At 43.4% G+C, this 17,933-nt stretch overlaps 1 protein-coding gene across 1 annotated transcript in view; it reads right to left on the bottom strand.

Annotated features, from left to right (window-relative positions):
* The window catches only part of lypd6 (LY6/PLAUR domain containing 6), a 48,891-nt gene that overhangs the window by 18,426 nt on the left and 12,532 nt on the right, over positions 1-17,933 (bottom strand). The window contains exon 2 of the mRNA XM_083777043.1: positions 3,982-4,151. Coding sequence (XP_083633169.1) covers positions 3,982-4,099 — 118 coding nt within the window. The 5' untranslated portion in view covers positions 4,100-4,151. The remainder of the gene's footprint in view (positions 1-3,981; positions 4,152-17,933) is intronic.

Here is a 17,933-nt window from a genome sequence, read left to right on the forward strand (position 1 = left end):
CTGTCTGTGTGTGCGTGCGTGTAAGTGCGTGCCTGCTTGAGTGTGTTTGCACTGCTGGAGGGGAGGGGACATAATACTACAGACAGTTGCTCCACCAGCTGTGTGCGTGTGTGTGTGTGTGTGTGTGTGTGTGTGTGTGTGTGTGTGTGTGTGTGTGTGTGTGTGTGTGTGTGTGTGTGTGTAACCCTAAAGCCACTCCAGCCTCTCCAGTCTATTTAACAGACCACAGAGGAGCCCCATTATAATCTCCAGCAGGCCACAACTATTAATGCTGTGTAGTGTAAGCAGTGTAATCATATCATAAGCAAAGCCAGAGTGTGAGAGGAAAGACGGATAGATGACACGGTGGATGGAGTGACCCCTCTCTCCCTCCCCGTGGGGCCATTAGCTGTAGCGCTGTAATAACAGAGGCAGTCTAATGAAAGCTTTTACAAGAGGATGAGGGTTCTTGCGGTCGGTCGTCTAGCCTCGCTTTACGGCTTCACCGGGGACCAGACACCAGATACAAAGAGAGAGAATGATGCCGAGCCGTGGGTTTAACAACTGCAGCTGACATGGTTGCCCTGACAATCTCGTATTTTTGTTAGCGGTTAAATAACGCCCTACTTGATCATACTATATTGTCAAACAAAAACATCAAAAGTAGCAAATCTACAGGCTCGAAATGCAAAGCGACTACTAGTATTCGCCGATACCGAGTACCGATACAAGTACTTTATTTGTGTTGAGTAACCACTTATTTTACTTGAGGGTGTACTTGAGGGTGGTATCGACCCGAGTAACCGATACCAGTACCGGTACAACTCTACTTTTTATTTTTATCCTGAAAAGTAACCGTTTAGGAGATATGAGGTTTCCACACAACAGATGCGACTGTGAGTGTGAACCAGCATAGGCGGCGGGCGAGCATGACGTTTTTGGAAGGGTAAAACTTCCAACTAGTATACAGCGCCAGGGTGAACTGACTGACCATAGGCTAATTGAATCAGACCACTTAACTGTATGAATGATTATCTGTGCAAATCAGCTGGAGAATGTGAACAGGAAGCTCTGTCTCTCTGCCCGTCCGCCTGTCCTTCTCTCATTGATCTTCAGACTGTCTTTGTGTGTGGATTTGGAGGGTTAATGGAATTACTACTACAACCACGGAACAACATCTATCTTTTTTTAAAGATATTTTGGGGGGTTTTCTGCCTTTATTGATAGTACACAGTAGAGAGAGAGAGACAGGAAACACGGAGAGAGACAGGGTGTGACCCGCAGGAAAGGTCATCGGGCTTGGGACTTGAACCCGCGACTCACTATCAGGCTGCATTAGAGGCTATATATGTGGTATGTGCCTTAATCACTATAGGCCAGCGGGCACCCCAGGTTGAAATTTAAACCTGCAACTGGAAGTACGTCTTCCAAAAAAAGGCTTTGAAATGTCTCTTCGGTTCAAGTCTGCTGTGGTTCACCCTGGGCACTGATCACAGGTGGCACCGGCTGCCGCTTCCTGCCTGGCCTGCAGCCCAACGACACCCTGCCTAAACCTGTGCTTCTGAACTTCACATCAACTCCCATCAAGCACTTATGTTTTTCTGATAAGCACTTGTGTTTTGTTGGATCGATCGCGCCTAAGCATTTATTCGGCACACTGCCAAATAAACGGCTAATTACAGCCCCACGGGCGTCGTTCAGGTTGCTGGCAAACATTTCACCTTTAAAGGAAAGCCAGATTGTTTGGTTTTATTGCGTCTTATTGTGTGTATAATTGAATCCATGTTTAATTTGTGTATATAAGTTTATAACCATGTCCTGGTATACACATTTATGACAAAGTTATCTTTCCATCTCACCAGTCACCACAATCCATACATTTCTTTTTTTGTACATACAATTTCTTTAGGGCGATGTGGCCCTGAATATGCTCAGCTCAACAGTAGACATTTTGGTACTCACGCAGCCAGGGGACCCGGCTTTGAGTCCCGGGCTGGACATGACATTTACACATTGTAGCTTTTAAGACCCTTTTAAAAAATAGCAAGCTCTACAAGCTCACAATGTGACACATTGTATATCTTTGCCTAAAATTACATGCCCAAAATAGGTTTGAAAGCATAAATGCTTACTCAGGCCAGGGTGGGACAATCTCAACTCTGCTCTATATGTAAAATATCTTGAGACAACGTGTTAACTATAATAACTATAATAAAGAATTAATTGAATTTAACATTTATTTTATGTAAAGTGGTTAAATCGCCTCCTTTGCTGGAGGGTTTATTCAGTATGCTTTTTTTGCCCTTGAAGTGAAGAACACCCACTGACCATGGAGACACATGTAACGGTGTATGAACAACAGACAGAGCACGCGCACACGCACACACACGTGATGGATGAGGTGGGATTCAATTTGCACAGCCCCACAGACACACAATGGCTGCTTTATAGTCCGCTCACATCTATGACGGCACTGAAGCTCATTTCCCAAAGTGATCCCCAGCCTTAAGGAAGTGCCTCGTCGTTCCTCATAATTACCCTTCACTTAATTCTCTCCAAGAACATCTCCCTCTTGGGGAATCCTTTGTTTACATTTACCCATGTACAACACTGTACTTCCTAGAATGCATTTCTTCAGTACAAATATGCAGTTCAGGCATTTACCAGAGATCTTATCCAGAGCGACTTATGCGAGATCGGCATAAGGCAAGCAGAGTGGCATGAACCCTAGTAAATAAACAACTAGGTAAATAGTCACATTAACCTATCAACAGAAAAGGTAATTCATGCTTTTATTTCTTCTCCTTTAGATTATTGCAAATCTATTTATTCCGGTCTCTGCAAAAAATCACTATCCCACCTACAACTAGTGCAAAACTCAGCTGCCAGACTTTTAACCAACCAAAGACGTGACCACATCACCCCCATATTAGTTACCCTCCACTGGCTACCCGTTCGTTTTAGAATTAATTTTACAATTTTACTCATGACTTTTAAAGCCCTGAATGGCCAGGCTCCTAGCTATGTCTCCGACATGCTGAAACCCTATGAACCTGTGCGTCAGACAAGGCCCTCCTGGTGACCCCTACAGCTCAGCTTGTCACTAAGGGCTGCAGGGCCTTTGCAACCAGGGCCCCCATACTCTGGAATGCCCTACCTACTGACCTAAGATGCGCAAAATCAATATCAACATTTAAAACTCTGCTGAAAACCCACCTTTATCTTAAAGCCTTTTTCTAACTGTCATTATCGTATTATTATGTATGTTTTGTATTTTTATTTTCTATTGCATGGATTGATCTTTTTATTTATTTATATATTTATGTTTTTTTTGTGGCTTTCGCCATTTATTTTATATATTTTTATGAATGGACAGACAGTAGGCTGACAGGAAATGGGGAGAGAGATGGGGGAGTGACATGCAGTAAAGGCCGTCGGGATCGGGAGTCGAACCCGCGGCACACTGCCAGACTGGATTACCAGCCAAGGTGCCTGGACCATTGAGCCATGGCCCAGGCCTCATGGATTGATCTTTTATTGTTCGTCTAGAAATGTGCTATATAAATAAATTCATTATCATTATCATTAAGACCTGCTGAGGCCAATCAGTAGTTCTCACAAAATATATATTTAGGGTTAAGACCTGAGGCCGATTGTAAATCAGTAGTTGTCACACTTTCAAGATTTTTCTAAAATATTGAAAAATAGCAGATGTACAAGCTTAGCCTGGGAACCAGACGAATCTGCCACTGCAAAAAAAAAAGCGATATTAGTCTAGTACAAGTTTGCATATCTTGCATATCTGCTTCTATAGCTTGTATATCTGCTATTTATGAATAGTCAACGCAAGGAAATATGTAAAACGACACAGATATGCTTTCTCTTTAAGTGGTTCAGGAAGACACTGGCAGGACCCATTCCAGTGCCAGCCATGAGGGTATTGGAGACAGTTGGTTCTTCAGGAGAGACCACTGTCCCTGTGCTACTGTGTCTGGTACTCACTGGAGGGGTGGATGTAGATGATGTCCTGCTCCGTGAAGTCCCTGGACTGGGCGGTCTTCATCCAGTCAGATATGATGGTCAGCAGTAGGACCCAGGCCACTGCAGGCCAGGGCTCCATTGCTGGCTGCTGCGGCCTCACACATGCAGCGTCCACACACACTACAGGATACCTGTTATAGGGGGGAGAGAGAGAGCGAGAGAGAGAGAGAGAGAGAGAGAGAGAGAGAGAGAGAGAGAGAGAGAGAGAGAGAGAGAGAGAGAGAATGGTGTGAGACATCTGTCATAACTGAAATATTTGTATTAGCGCCTTGGATTTAACCACGTAACCACTTTAACCAAAGCAATAGTTCACTCCCCAAAACGACGTATTTTATATCAATTACACACCCCATGAAGCCTTGAATTCATGGAGATTGTTTTGTATTTGTGGCATTCCTAAAGTCAAAAATGTGATGACCGAGTCATCGGTTAGTAGGAGACTAAGTAGGAGACTCAAAAACCAAAAACTAAAACAATCTCTTTTGGTGAACTACTCCTTTAAACCTTCTTGTCACAGCTGTTGAATGAAATCCTACTGGCTGACCTACCAGTGAGGAGCCCCCACCGGGAGGACGTAGAGCCTCCATCCTACTCCTCCCGCCCCAAAACTCCATGGTGACAGACAGGTGCCGCCCCCCCAGCCCATAGGGGTACAGCGACAAATATCACCCTCGCAACCCTGGCGTCCCTCCCCTGAACAAGGGGCTAATTGTGTTCATATAGATGCTCGACAAAGCCGGGTGAGATGCGGTGGATTCGAACCCCGGACATTCAGCAAAAATATCAGAGCTATAAGCCCACAACACCTATTAGTGTGAGGCGTTGTGAGCTTGTAGATCGGCTATGTTTGGCGAAGATATTTATGTAGCGGAAAAACAGGAGGGGGCCAAACATAGATCCCCCACAGGACCCCCGGCCAATGAAATATATAGGGTAGAGTTTCAGTGGTTTAAGTCCATGGATTATAAAAGGCCACGTTCTGGACGGCCAGCAGACAAGAGAAGGACTCAGCATTGTTGTTGGTCATTAATTAATGATCTCAAGCATTGTTGGTCATTAATTATCCCAGTGTCAAGCGTTTCCCAATTAGATCAATGTCATCACCTCGGAGTACATAATGCATCACTGTCCCTTCCCCCCCCACCCACTCTGCTCCAGCTCCGTCTTTGTGCAATCATACAGAGTAACATACCAATATCTAGACAACGACGTCAAAACATTATTTATTTATTTTATTTTATTTGGAGGGGAGGGGTCCCACATGACAGTAAAGTGCCAATAAGAAATTAAATTAAAAGATAGATAGCCACCAAAAATAGAACAACAGTATCTATACAACTGTCCTGCACTATGCAGGAAAAACAAACACTGCACTATACAGAAAAACAAGTTACAGACCATTATTGCATCAAAACCAATCATACAGTATACTACAAAATATGTTTGGACAAATTGTCAAATTTTACCTAAGAAATTAAGAGGCAAACATTTTGAAAATAGCAAATCTACATGCTCACAATGCCTCGCAACTGTAAGGCTCAACGAGTACTGCCTGCCCTCAACTCCTGTCATCAGGAGTAAATGATTATTATTTTGAGAGGTCCTGAAAAGGTTGAGAACCACTGTTCTAAACAACAAGGTCTCCGAAGCGAACAGTGAACCAGGATGGCACTGAATAAAAAGACGACCAGTGACGAACAAAAAAAATGACATGAATTCCAAGATGTGAAGTGGAGCATTACGGCGGGTCAGATAGGATGCCGTGGGTTTGTAATCACAAAAACTCAAACTACATGCTTTCCCAAAATGTGCTCTCCGTTATAGATCATTGTCCAATCTGAATTGTATGCGAGTATGTGAATACAATATATAACTTATATAATTGGGGTGGTTGTATTTGGTCTCCCTGCTCTTTTATCGAGACATTTATAGATAGATAATTTTGGCCTGATGGTACTCTACTAGATTCAACTTTAGCTGAGAAGAAGTCAGCACTTGCACAGGAAACCGCCGGGTTCAAATCCGAGAGAGAAGAGGAAAGTTACCGTACATACAGTAGTGGTAGAGCCGCTTTAAGCTATAACAGTAAAAATGTCAGCACGTGCGCGGTACACCCGGATTCGAGTCCCAGGTAGGATATGAAAGATATGACTAGCAGTTGGAACTTGGAACTACAGTTTTTCCTCTCCAAAAAGAAATAAAAGACGAGCATTTGGCATTTGCACAAATTGCCCTAAATTGTCCATGGCCATCCAACTCCAAAACCATCACATTTCTTCCAGTGAAATGTATCCACTGAGGGACAAACAGGCACAGTAAAACACCACAAATATTTTGTTAAAGTGAATATTTGACAACCTGACAGAATGTGTCTGGTAGGCAGCCAACAGAGCAATGAATGTGTCACGATCACAGCCAAGGTAACAGTCTGACCGAGATTTAGAGACATACTCACTAGACCAAAAATATCAAACGTATCAAATGCCAGGCCGAGGCTGATGAAACACAAACAGGACGCACACACAAGAATGGCACTCGCACGGATTTAAAATAAAGTTTTCCTGATTAAGCAGTTAAGACCTGAGGCCGATTATACGGTTCTCAAACCTTTTCATGTCAAAATATTATATGTATTTGGCCAAAATATTTTGGTCCAGCGACCCCCAGAAGCAACTATTTTAGTTAAAAATGTTCTTTCAAAAACATATATATATTCAAAGATTTGCAAACCTAGCAGCTACATACTCATAGCTCGCAGCGTGGCACAAAGTGACATACTGTGATGAGCTTGTACTGTATATCTGCTATTTTTTTAATAGTCAAAGTATAGTCACTAAGTGCCACGCTGTGAGCTTGTATATCTGCTATTTTTAATAGCCAAAGTATAGAATGACACAGATGCTTTCCCAGTGCTAATGGCTTAAGATACCCATTGTGAATATATCTATAAACGTCTGTCACAGCATGTGCAAATCAAGCAGAGTACACAAGCTTTGCCTCCTCGACAAAACAAGCAAAATAATTTGTCAACGAAAACAAAGAGCAAAACAAGCGCTTTAAGATATTCTCACCATTCCCGAGGGGAAATCTTGATGATCCATCTAAACATTTAAAGACTTCTGAGTCAAAGAGTCTCCACTGTCCCATATTGGACGGACAGTGTCCTCAGCAGCAAATGGTAGAATGGTGAGACAGTGTGCATTCAGGACGGCTAGCTAGCCTCCCCTGGCACGACCATGGGAAGAGACAGGGGCCTCTGTCCCACAGGCCAAAAAAGTGCAGCCTGGAATAGGCCTCTGACTGAGACCAGCCTCGTCCATCACCCCGCGGGTAAAGTAAGGCCAGGCTCTGGTTAACACATTAAAACCGGAGCCCGATTCTACAAATGCCTTCTGAATCAGTAGTTGTCCGATTTAGAAGTTGCCTTCTAAATCAACCATTTCGTGCGGCAAGGACCCCCAAAATGATATGTATTTGGCCGCAGGCCCCCCATCTGAAAATGTTTTCTGCCAGGGACGTCCACAGAAGAGAAGATGTGTTCTTTTTTTTTTTGAAAAATAAAAATAAATAAAACAAATAGGAGATGTAGTCCTATAAGCTGGCAGCATAATGCTGTGAGATTGTATTTTAGCTATTTTTGAGAACCACTGTTCAAAACCACTGTTTTAAACGCTTAAGAGTTTACTGAAAAACATATGTTGCTGTATACAGTAGATTAAAAAAAATCTAAAACATTACACAGATGCTTTCCCGGTTTTAATGGATTAATTGTGCTCGCCACAAACCCCGGTGAGAACATTGGCCCGTTCCGTCAGCTAGCCTCTGACAGGGATACACAGTCAGGCGAGTCTGGCAGCGAGGACAAGGACAAGCTTTGACACTTCTTTGGAAAAATGGGATCCGCTCGTCCATTTGTCACATGCACTTGACTCGGGCCCTTTGTGAGCATCGCAACCAGCACAGCAAGACGCAGCGAGGAACCCTGGTGAAATCTCAATCGTCCCTTGTGTTACCGTTGGGAGGTAAACAACACAGTGCACCACTGCACAAAGAACCTATCTACGTAAACATTCCTTTGAGGTTCACACTCAGTTCAGTTTCTCCTGGCAAAAACCTGATACCCACACTTATAAGTCAAACGGATACTTATTGGCATTAACGCGGGATTTGCAAAGCCGAAGCTCACACGGGGTAATTTTAGGATTAGGTCTCAAGAGATGTGCTGCTGCTGACCCAAGATGAGGAGTGAGAATTTACTAAAGAACAAAGAAAGAGCTCCATATCGTTGTTGTGGAGCAGAAACCTCTTCTCTCCATATACGGTTTGTGTCTTTTCGTAAACTAACGCCCTACTTGATCAAACTACAGCGGCACACAAAATCATCATAAGTAGCATGTCCATAAACTCAAAACTCTGCTACTTTTGAATATGAATCCTGAAAAAAGTAACAGTTTTGGATGTGGGGTTTCCACCCGACAGAGATGAAATCCTTGTGTTAAAAACCGCTGTAAGACTGGCCCCTTGGCTCTTTAGTTAGCAAGCAATCTTGTCGTTATATTTGAAGTTTTGAACTGCCACTGTTTTCAACGACTGCAGTGGGAATGTGTTATTTTAATCTAAAGCAAACAGAATAAAACTGTACAAATCTGTTGTTCACTTGTTCATTTTTCCCACCGACATCGACACTTGCAGGCAGATTCTTTGGTGGATTAACATTGTTTACAAACAAAGGCAAGAGGCATTACAGGCAAACACTTATGAAAGGTAATTTTTTTATCTCCAGGTGTGGGAAGGGTGACACACTGCTTGGTTTTCAGTGGACCAAAACAAAAACATCCCTAATGTTCCGTTACATTCATACTGGTTCTCTTTCTTCTTATGATCACAATACTTCCCATACGCTATACAGATTCAAAGTAGCCTACTGAAGTAGTAGTAGTAGTAGTAGTAGTTTGATTGATTTATTGAAAACTTTATAATATAAACAGCTTACAAATAGTACAGTGGTATGACAAGTAAGACGCGCAAACGCGTGAAGCGAACGCAGCTCGTGTGTGTGTGGTTGTGTGTGTGTGTGCTACAGCTGCGCCCTGTGTGTGTGTGTGTGTGTGTGTGCGTGCGTGCGTGCGTGCCACAGCTGCGCCCTCTGGTGGCGGGCCGGTGGTGTAACAGCGTGACACCACACAGCGTGACACACACACACACAGACACTCAGCCCCTGCTGTCATAGTAAGTGGCTCACTGCGTTCGCAATTATAGAATGGTGCTAAAAAGGATAAAAGCACTTGGGGATTGTTTCTATTGTGGTCCTGTGTATACAATTCATCGATATACAACCAGTAAGACGCCCTGAGGGCGAGGTTATGTGCATGCATCCGCCTCGGTGACGGCAGACTGCTGGGCAGACTCCTCATCAAACAGGGTTTGATGAGGGCCCAGCCGCCCAGGTAGGGCCGGGCCTTAATTTTCAGGCCTGTTGAGAACTCTAGTTTTCGCCGGCTGCTGGGCACGGCTGCACTAATAACTTTGGGGCAGGCCCGTCTAATCTGTGACCTACGGTCACAATAATAAACAATACATCATCAACACTAGAACATGTGTATGTGTAATGTTAACAGCTGTGTTGGGGGGTGTTGTTCTGGTGACTTTACAAGGACCAGTCAAATTGCAGGTGCTCTTTTATGGCAGATTTGGTGTTGTGCCCGTGTGTGTCTTTTATGTTATTGAAGTAGATTGAGAGGTACATGGGTGTCTCTGTATTGCGTATCTTGAAGACCTAGCATAATGAGCAGGGGTTGTAGTAGTAGTAATAAGAAGTAGTGGTAGTCGTCGTAGTTTGGCAGCCATGTTTGTCTTGTCAAACAGTAAGACAGATATTTTGATTGGTTGATTGGAGGATTAATGTAATTGCAAAAGCAAAACATTGCCGTGCTTATGATCCCTTGTTTTAATCAGTTTTAGCCCTCCTGTGCCAGAACGTAATATTATGTTTTTAATGAATTAATTCATTTGTATTTTGTTTTTGTTTTTTTATCAGACGCGCGCAGGCTTATTTATTATTTTATTTGTCCTTTTTCTCTGGCACCTGCACAACACTTTCTGTCCAACAGGTGACACTGAATGTGTCAATGCCTTTTTGCATCAGATTGATTAAAAAACATGGTCGATAAAACCCAAATGAATTAACACATGGTCAGCAACATCTAATTAAAATGCAAACCCACTGGCCATGACATCAGCAGCAACAACATATGAACAGTCTGAGGTGTCATGGTCTCTTGTAACATACTGTTGACCTTCTGCACAATGCACCGTGGAACCGTGTTACTGTGCTGCACTGCATTGAGTTTCCTCTGGCAGATCCTTATCATAATCACAGGTAAAAGGTCTCTACAATGTATTCCTTCAGGGTTGAAGAGCATGGGGCTGCCATGTCTGCTTATTATAAGAGACTTGCAGAGTGGGTTGCAGAGTGTTTTGGGGCAAGTTTCTAAAGTGTAGTTGCCTCATGCTGTTACTTTAAACCAGTGGTTCTTAAATATTTTCATTGCAAGGACCCCCAGATAAATAGCCACCCCCCCCCCCCCCCCCCCCCAATCGAACCTGAAAATATTTTGTGGCAGGGACCTCTGTACCAGATTTGGGTTGTTAAAATATGGGGGGACCGCTTCACGTTTCCTTTCACCAGCTAGAAAGCCCACAGGCTAGAAAGTGAAAGTTTGCAGTAAAGAGGAAAAATGTATGACATACATTTGGTCTCTGTTGGGAGTCGCATTGGATTTATGTGTATTAATTAGCCTTGACTTATTACCTCCTTTTATGTCTGGAAACCCTGAGATGTGGCTGTGATTATATTGGGGTCTCAGTTGAAGATAATTAGCTTGATAGGGCATTCATATATGAAGTCAAATTCACTACCCTGCATTTCCAAGTGCTTTCAGACTAAATTAACGTCACCTCTTGGGACCCATCCAATGAGTTAGTAGCCTGTGGCAACCCTTCATTTAGACTGGAGGTCCATTCTAAAAAGATCCTATCTAAAGTTTTCTTATGTTTTTTTAAACCACATACATTTCCCTGGCTCTGCTTTAGGACCACATCTCCCTATATGCAGCATGACTAAAAGTGGATTTTAAAAGTATTATAGTATTCACTTGGATGCAATAAGCTGTTATCATGGTTGTTCTAGAATCTACGCAGTGTGGGGTTTTTGAAAATGAGGCCAATCTGATCGCCATCTCTGGTGCTCACAAACAGGAACCCTTCTTCCACACCGGTGGTTGGAAGAATTTTAGAAGATAAAAAAAGAGGCCACAGACTCGCTGGAGAACTCCAGGAGGTAGATGTGTGCTTTCTGAGAGCCAGTCTAACCTCTGCCATCCTCCTTTCAAGCGAGGAGAATAGAGAGAAAAGAGCAGATTCTATAAGCGGAGAGGGGCTAGAGGACATCCCAACAGACACTCTATTGACAGACACACAGGGCTTCGGTTTCAATGGTACAGGTGTACCAACAAGAGCCCGGCGTCATGTCAGGGGCACATCATGTCATGTGTGCCCCGTCAACAACATGATGGGTAACTCAACCTTTTTTAATTTCAAGGACCCCCCTGAGCAGCCCGCAGTCAGATCTGCAAGTAGTAGGCCACAGACACCTGCATGGTTGCCTCCATTATCGGGGTGTGAATCAATGTATTTCCATGTCTGCTTATTATAAGCGACGTAAGGCTTGTTTTGCTGTGAAGTCTTTGCAAATTGAATATAAATGCAGTAACTAAATTAATGATTAGAAAGATTAGGAATTCAGTTTCAGCTTCACCTGGATGGTTATGATTAGCACTCAGTGGGGAATAGTTAGCACAGACTGGGACTGGGAGATGAACCGGTGACCTTCTAATTAGCAGTATAGTAACCTTGACAATATTTTTCCCTTTTGCTTTTAAGGGCCTGACCGGCTTTGCAGGGCAATCGTCCAAACTAAGCACATCTGAGTATAGTGGCACTTGAATCATGCAAAACATTCTGAACGGTTGCCAAGATTTCTGCCAAGAAGAGTCAGACATTATGATATAAAGCTGCACTGCTTGGTGGCACCCCCTAATTTAATCTGTGGTTTTCTGGTGGTTGTACTTTCGCCCTTTCTGAATAACGGGCTGGAAACAGGGATTGATGGATGGATACTTGGAACATCAGTCGAGAAGCATGTAGGCCAAATGAATCTGTGAAACCCAGACAGACACAGAACCATGTGACTGTCTCATTTTGTCTTCATCTATCCCGTTAACGCCCTCAGGGCTCTGCAGGTGGGAGGGACAAGTGGAGTGAACGGCCGCCATACAGCTTAACTTGATTGCAAAGGTAAATATATACATACAGTACATACACACACGTGTGTGTGTGTGTGTGTGTGTGTGTGTGTGTGTGTGTGTGTGTGTGTGTGTGTGTGTGTGTGTGTGTGTGTGTGTGTGGTGTTACAGACAGACATTGCTAGATCATGTGTGTGCAGTCAGTGACTGGTGTATATACAGTACTGTGTACACGTATGCTTGTGGGTGTGTGCAGAAGAGTTAACATGTTTGTGATTATACAAGTGTACTGTATGTGTGGCTGTGAGTACTGCATGTGTGTGTGTGCATGTGCGACTGTGCGTGTGTGTGAGAGAGAGAGAAAACACTGTCACGCAGAAAACTTGCATCTACATGTGTTTAGTGAGCTGTATTTTACACTGCTGTATCTATTGTTCCCTTCTTGCCCTCAATGTTCTGTAACTGTATCTAAAGCTGCTGTGCTGCCTTTGGCGATAGAAATTCCCTTACGGGATCAATAGACCACTGAAGTTCTGACAAGCGAACAATACGTCACAACAAGTGAGTCTGTGGGTTTAAAAAATAACTATATTTTGGCCTTGTGGTTGAGTGTCCGCCCTGGGACTGGGAGGCTGGGATTCAATCCCCAGTCGGGTCATACCAAAGACTGTGATCCAGTGCCTCTTTGCTTGGCACTCAGCATCAAGGATTGGATTGGGGGTAAGTCCCTGCGACATACTAGCGTCATGTCCAGGGGGTGTACTTGTGCATCAACCTGCCTCACGCTACAGAAACAGGAGATAGGCTCCTGCCCCTATGGGCCTCATGGCTCGGCAAGGCTACTTACTATATTTTAGTCACTGGGCACATGCAGGTTCTTGTATCCATTTCCTGAAAACGAACAGTTTTGTTACAAAGGGCATTAGAGGCCAAGTTAAGAAGGTTTCCAGTAGGCAGACAGCAACAACAATGTGCATGGTAAGGATGTAGTAAAGTGCTTCCAGTGACACACGGCCCCAGGGGACGCAGTAACAACACTACAGTAGGTGCAGGTGGATATTGGAGGAGGTGGGGCTGAAATGAGAGCCATTCATCATGCAGTATGTGTGGGGCGCCACACAACTGGCCCCAGCTGAGCTCTCTGTATTGATCTGGACAACCAACAGCTCTCATTACTACTGTTGGTTCAGAAACTGAGAAAAGCCAAAGCAGCCGCTCATTCTGTAAGAACATTTAGATGCTTTCCAGCCAGCAACAGTGGAACACATCCGTCCACGTCAGTGTTGCCAAATGCTTATTGTAAACGACTTTGGGCTTATTTTTCTGTAAAGTTGGTACAATCAACTTAACAGAAAACCAAGCCCAAAGTCACTTAGTAGTAGTTGCTTATTTGGGCTTGTGTCCCAATGTTGTTTAAACCAGTGCTTCTCAAACATTTAATTTCAAGGACGACACCCAAATGTATATTTATTTGACCACGGACCCCCACATCTGGTGTCGTTCTGTATAACCTAACCTTCACACGCCATTAATGTCTCATTTCCCTCATCATGTCCATTTTGCCAATGTTGAGAACATTCACGAAAAGCTAATCTAGCAGATCTACACGCTTGTAGATATTTTTGTCAAAGCGATTTGGTGTAGGCTGAAAAAGCAGTTCAAGTAACAGTTGTAACTCATGTCTGTACTAAGAATAGAGGAGGGTTTATGTGTTAGAACTAAGTCACAGATTGGATTTGGAATAAAAAACAACGCCCGAGACAGACACGATCATTCCAGGCCAATAAGGGGCCGCAGTGCATGGGTCAAAGCACCAGGAGGCCTGCTCTGAACCGCTGCCAGCTGGCCCGGGGGAAAGCGATCTGCAGGCCGGGCAACATGATATTCTGGTCTGTGCAACAACCTGTGAATAGTGGTTCCTCCCATTCTGAAGGGGGAGAGAGAAATGCAAATCGACCGTCTTGTGACTCAACGAGAACTGGTCTGACCAGATCCACAAAGCGAGCGGACGGAGGGAGGAAGGGAGAGAGAGAGCGAGAGAAGAAGCTATTCTCTCTGCAGGCCTTTTCCAGTTGTGTACACTGTGTGCACAGCAAGAGCCTCTTTCTAGGATTTTTGCTCCCGTGCAGCGCAACAGCAAACAGCTAATCCGAAGAGACGGATCACTGTTTAAACACAAGGCACTAATTGTAATAATAATACCTTCCTACTGTTAAGATTATTAAGCCAAACAGCCCAGTTTACTTACACAAAATGTAAAAATTCAAAAGGAATCTACTTAAATGCATACAGTAGACGGACCCTATTGTCGTCCGATAAATCCAATTAGCACGTTCAAGGAAAATTCCACCGACACAGACCCGTAAGCTGATTACATTGGGTCTGACAACCGTAACGGAAAAAAGAAAAATCCCAACCTTTTCATTGAGTCGAAGTGGCGTAACGGTATTGGGACAATGCGTGTGACTGTACCAGGCGATCCACTCGGACTGTGTGGCGTGCGTGCCAACCACGGCCTCTTGACCTCTGTGCTGGTACCACACAAAGCCGGGGAGTCAGGATGGATCTGTATCAGGGGTCCGGCTAATTGAAAACCTGCATGCTTACGCTCCCCTAATCCCAGTCGTTCTTTCTTTTTGAAGTGCCCCGAGTCAGCTGTGTAATTTTTTTAATCCTCATCCTGAGCCACTTGGCACATAGGAGCATCCAAAGGATTAGCTATGTAGATCCTGCTATAGAGGGGCTCTGGGCTGGTGGTGGATGCCAAAAATTCTAAAGTCGGGGGAAAATGGGTGTTTGATGTTAAAATAAAAACACAAATACAGTACTGTAATGTAGGGCAGCACTGGACAATGTATTGATTGATATATGTCAATAGTGTGATGCGAGACTTGATAGCATCCCCAGGAATTTGTCTATCGTACTGAATTTGTCTATCGTACTGTAATATGGTGAATTGGTGATATGGCATTAGTGTTATCTTTACCTGGTTTTAATCAAAATCACTATTTTATACTTAATAATAAGTATAATATCAATAAGTGTTGACAATGGCATTTGTCAAAACTATTGTGATATTTGATTCTGTCCAAATCCCAGACCTACTGGAATGTTGAATCTGCTAAGCAAGCAGCCCTGCAGGGCTTTTCAACTCTCTGGGGTTTACTATCAAACAAAGGGTTGCCTAATATTGTCAGGACGACAGACAATATATCCCTGTACTGAAAGAGACGCCGTGTCAGCACGCAATTAATCAACTGGAGCTGGAGATGTCATAGTTTCAGGGGGAAGAAGTATGTGAGAGATGTTGCTTTCTATGTTACACATCTTATGTGTCTATGATTAATGTAAACCACAAAGGAAATAGCTTTGTCCACAAAGCACTTAAAAACACAATTACATTTAGATTTACTTTGGCGACAATTATCCAGTTAAACCGGGAATCCTCCATGTGGGTGAGCACACGAATCACATTCGACTCCTCCTCGCCTCTTCTCATGACATCATTAAAACAAATTTCCAGAGATTTCAACTTAAATCCAATCAACGTAATTATGGGGCAATTTAGTGAATTTCTGGGTAATTGAACCTTTTGACAAAATTCTGTGTTTGCATATTTTCATCTGCATTCCTTCCAGCCACACAATGAGTGAGAGATTTATACAGTAGTATGGTTTTAGTTTGTATGGCTGTGAGTATTTTGCTTCTATGCGTAAAGATTGATACCTCATTCATAAAACGTTGATGCCCTTATTTGCAGTGGATAATCGTGAATGAAAAGGCGTCCACCATTATGAATGAGACATGGACTACATTATATGGTTCTCAAACTTTTAATTTCAAGGACCACCCCCATAACTTTGAGAGTGTACAAATGGAACCGAACGGATCCTTACAGACCGTTATGGTCAACTACACGATCTGACTGTCAGCAACATCGGTCTCTTTATGTTCACATACTGTACCAGTGTCAAATTTTACAAATATCTAGTGTTTCATATCATTAGCAGCAACGTTAAGGATGTTCCAGACTCCCTGTCAGTCATTTTTTCCATCCAGACAGTTTTACACCCCACAATGATGTAAAAGCACTCCTGTTTTAACACTTGATGCGTTGGGAGCAGGTTGGGAGGGAGGGTACAGGCAAGGTGCTGAGAGCATGGTATGTGGCCAGTGGCGAGGGCCACTGGGCACATACCAGCTCTCACACATCGTTTGGCAGCGAGGGGCCTAAACCCCTTGCATGAGAAAACAGAGGGTGTACACCAAATCCCCTTGAAGGGAGGCTGCTGCTGGGACGTGTGAATTTCCTGATGCGGGCCCTGCGAGAAGGGGGGCACACACACACACACTATGAGGAGATCAGCGCCAGGATCATGCACCCCCTGTGACAGGACAGCTGTGGGGAATTCAGAGCGGCTGCAGGGGTGGATCCGATCCCCTTGAACTTGAGGGCAAACCATCAACCTCTGCACGTTCCAGAAAGGCTACGGAGTACAGAGTCTAATTGTGTTTTTTCTTTTCGTTTTGCCACTATGTCTATAGATTTTAGTCTTAGAAATAGAAGCTAAAGGAAAACCTCTCAGATCATAGTTGAAACCCAGGACAAAGGCCATGACTGGGTGACTACCCACTGCAATCTTAGCAACATAACAGATGTACAAGCTCACAATCATTCATCAGAGCCCACCGATGTCAGAATCCTAGACCACCGATTTGGTATGATATTTTGTCAAAAAGTGACAAAATATTCTGAGAAATTTGGAAAACTTTAGCTTAAAGTTTCTATTTGAGAACATTTAATAAAAAACACTTTTCGAAAATAGACAATCTACAAGCTCCACACTCATGGCAATAGCTTGTGAAACTGCTATTTTCAATTAGTTTGTCTATTGAACATTTCGACCAGGAACGACATTCCCAAAGTCTAGGGAAGGACATTTTAAAGTGGTTAAAAATCGGCTTAGTCAAATAATAACCAATATATTGGTCAGGCTCTACTCACAATGAGTCGCGATGAATTGTGAGCTTATAGATCGGCTATTTTAGGTGAAGAGGGGGAAGAAAGTATAGCATAGACCCCAATCAACACAATATTTGTTTACCAAGTATAGAGGGGGGTTTAAGGGATTAATAGAGGCACATGACACTACTTGGTGCTACCAACTATGATTACTGTAGGTAATTATTTCATAATTGCAAAGGAAATAATATCACACGTCTTTGTTTATCCTCAAGGTGTACACCGGTGGCGCGTGACGAATAAAACAATACCTAAATCGCTGGCGAGTATTCTCAGTCAAAACCACTCAATACCGGTTAACTCCTTTTATTTGGGATGAAGAAGCACGAATGAGGCGTTTACCTGCATGAATGAAGTATCACCTATATGAATAGTTTTTTAAATGTTTCACAGGCACATGGCTGGGTTGACTTTAAGGGTTTAATTATGTTTTCTATACACACTAGAGTTGGCTTACTGTTAAGTGTAAGCTTCCTGTTGTATGAGGGAGCAGTTTTGATAGCTTGTGTCTCGGGGCTTGTTTTTTTCCTGGTTCCTCAACTTCCTCTATTATGAAGATTGACATTGATTGATGGTATTTACTGTTT

The sequence above is a fragment of the Protomyctophum parallelum genome, assembly GCF_964188405.1.
Source record: "Protomyctophum parallelum genome assembly, chromosome: 11".
In the NCBI taxonomy this organism is placed as follows: domain Eukaryota; kingdom Metazoa; phylum Chordata; class Actinopteri; order Myctophiformes; family Myctophidae; genus Protomyctophum; species Protomyctophum parallelum.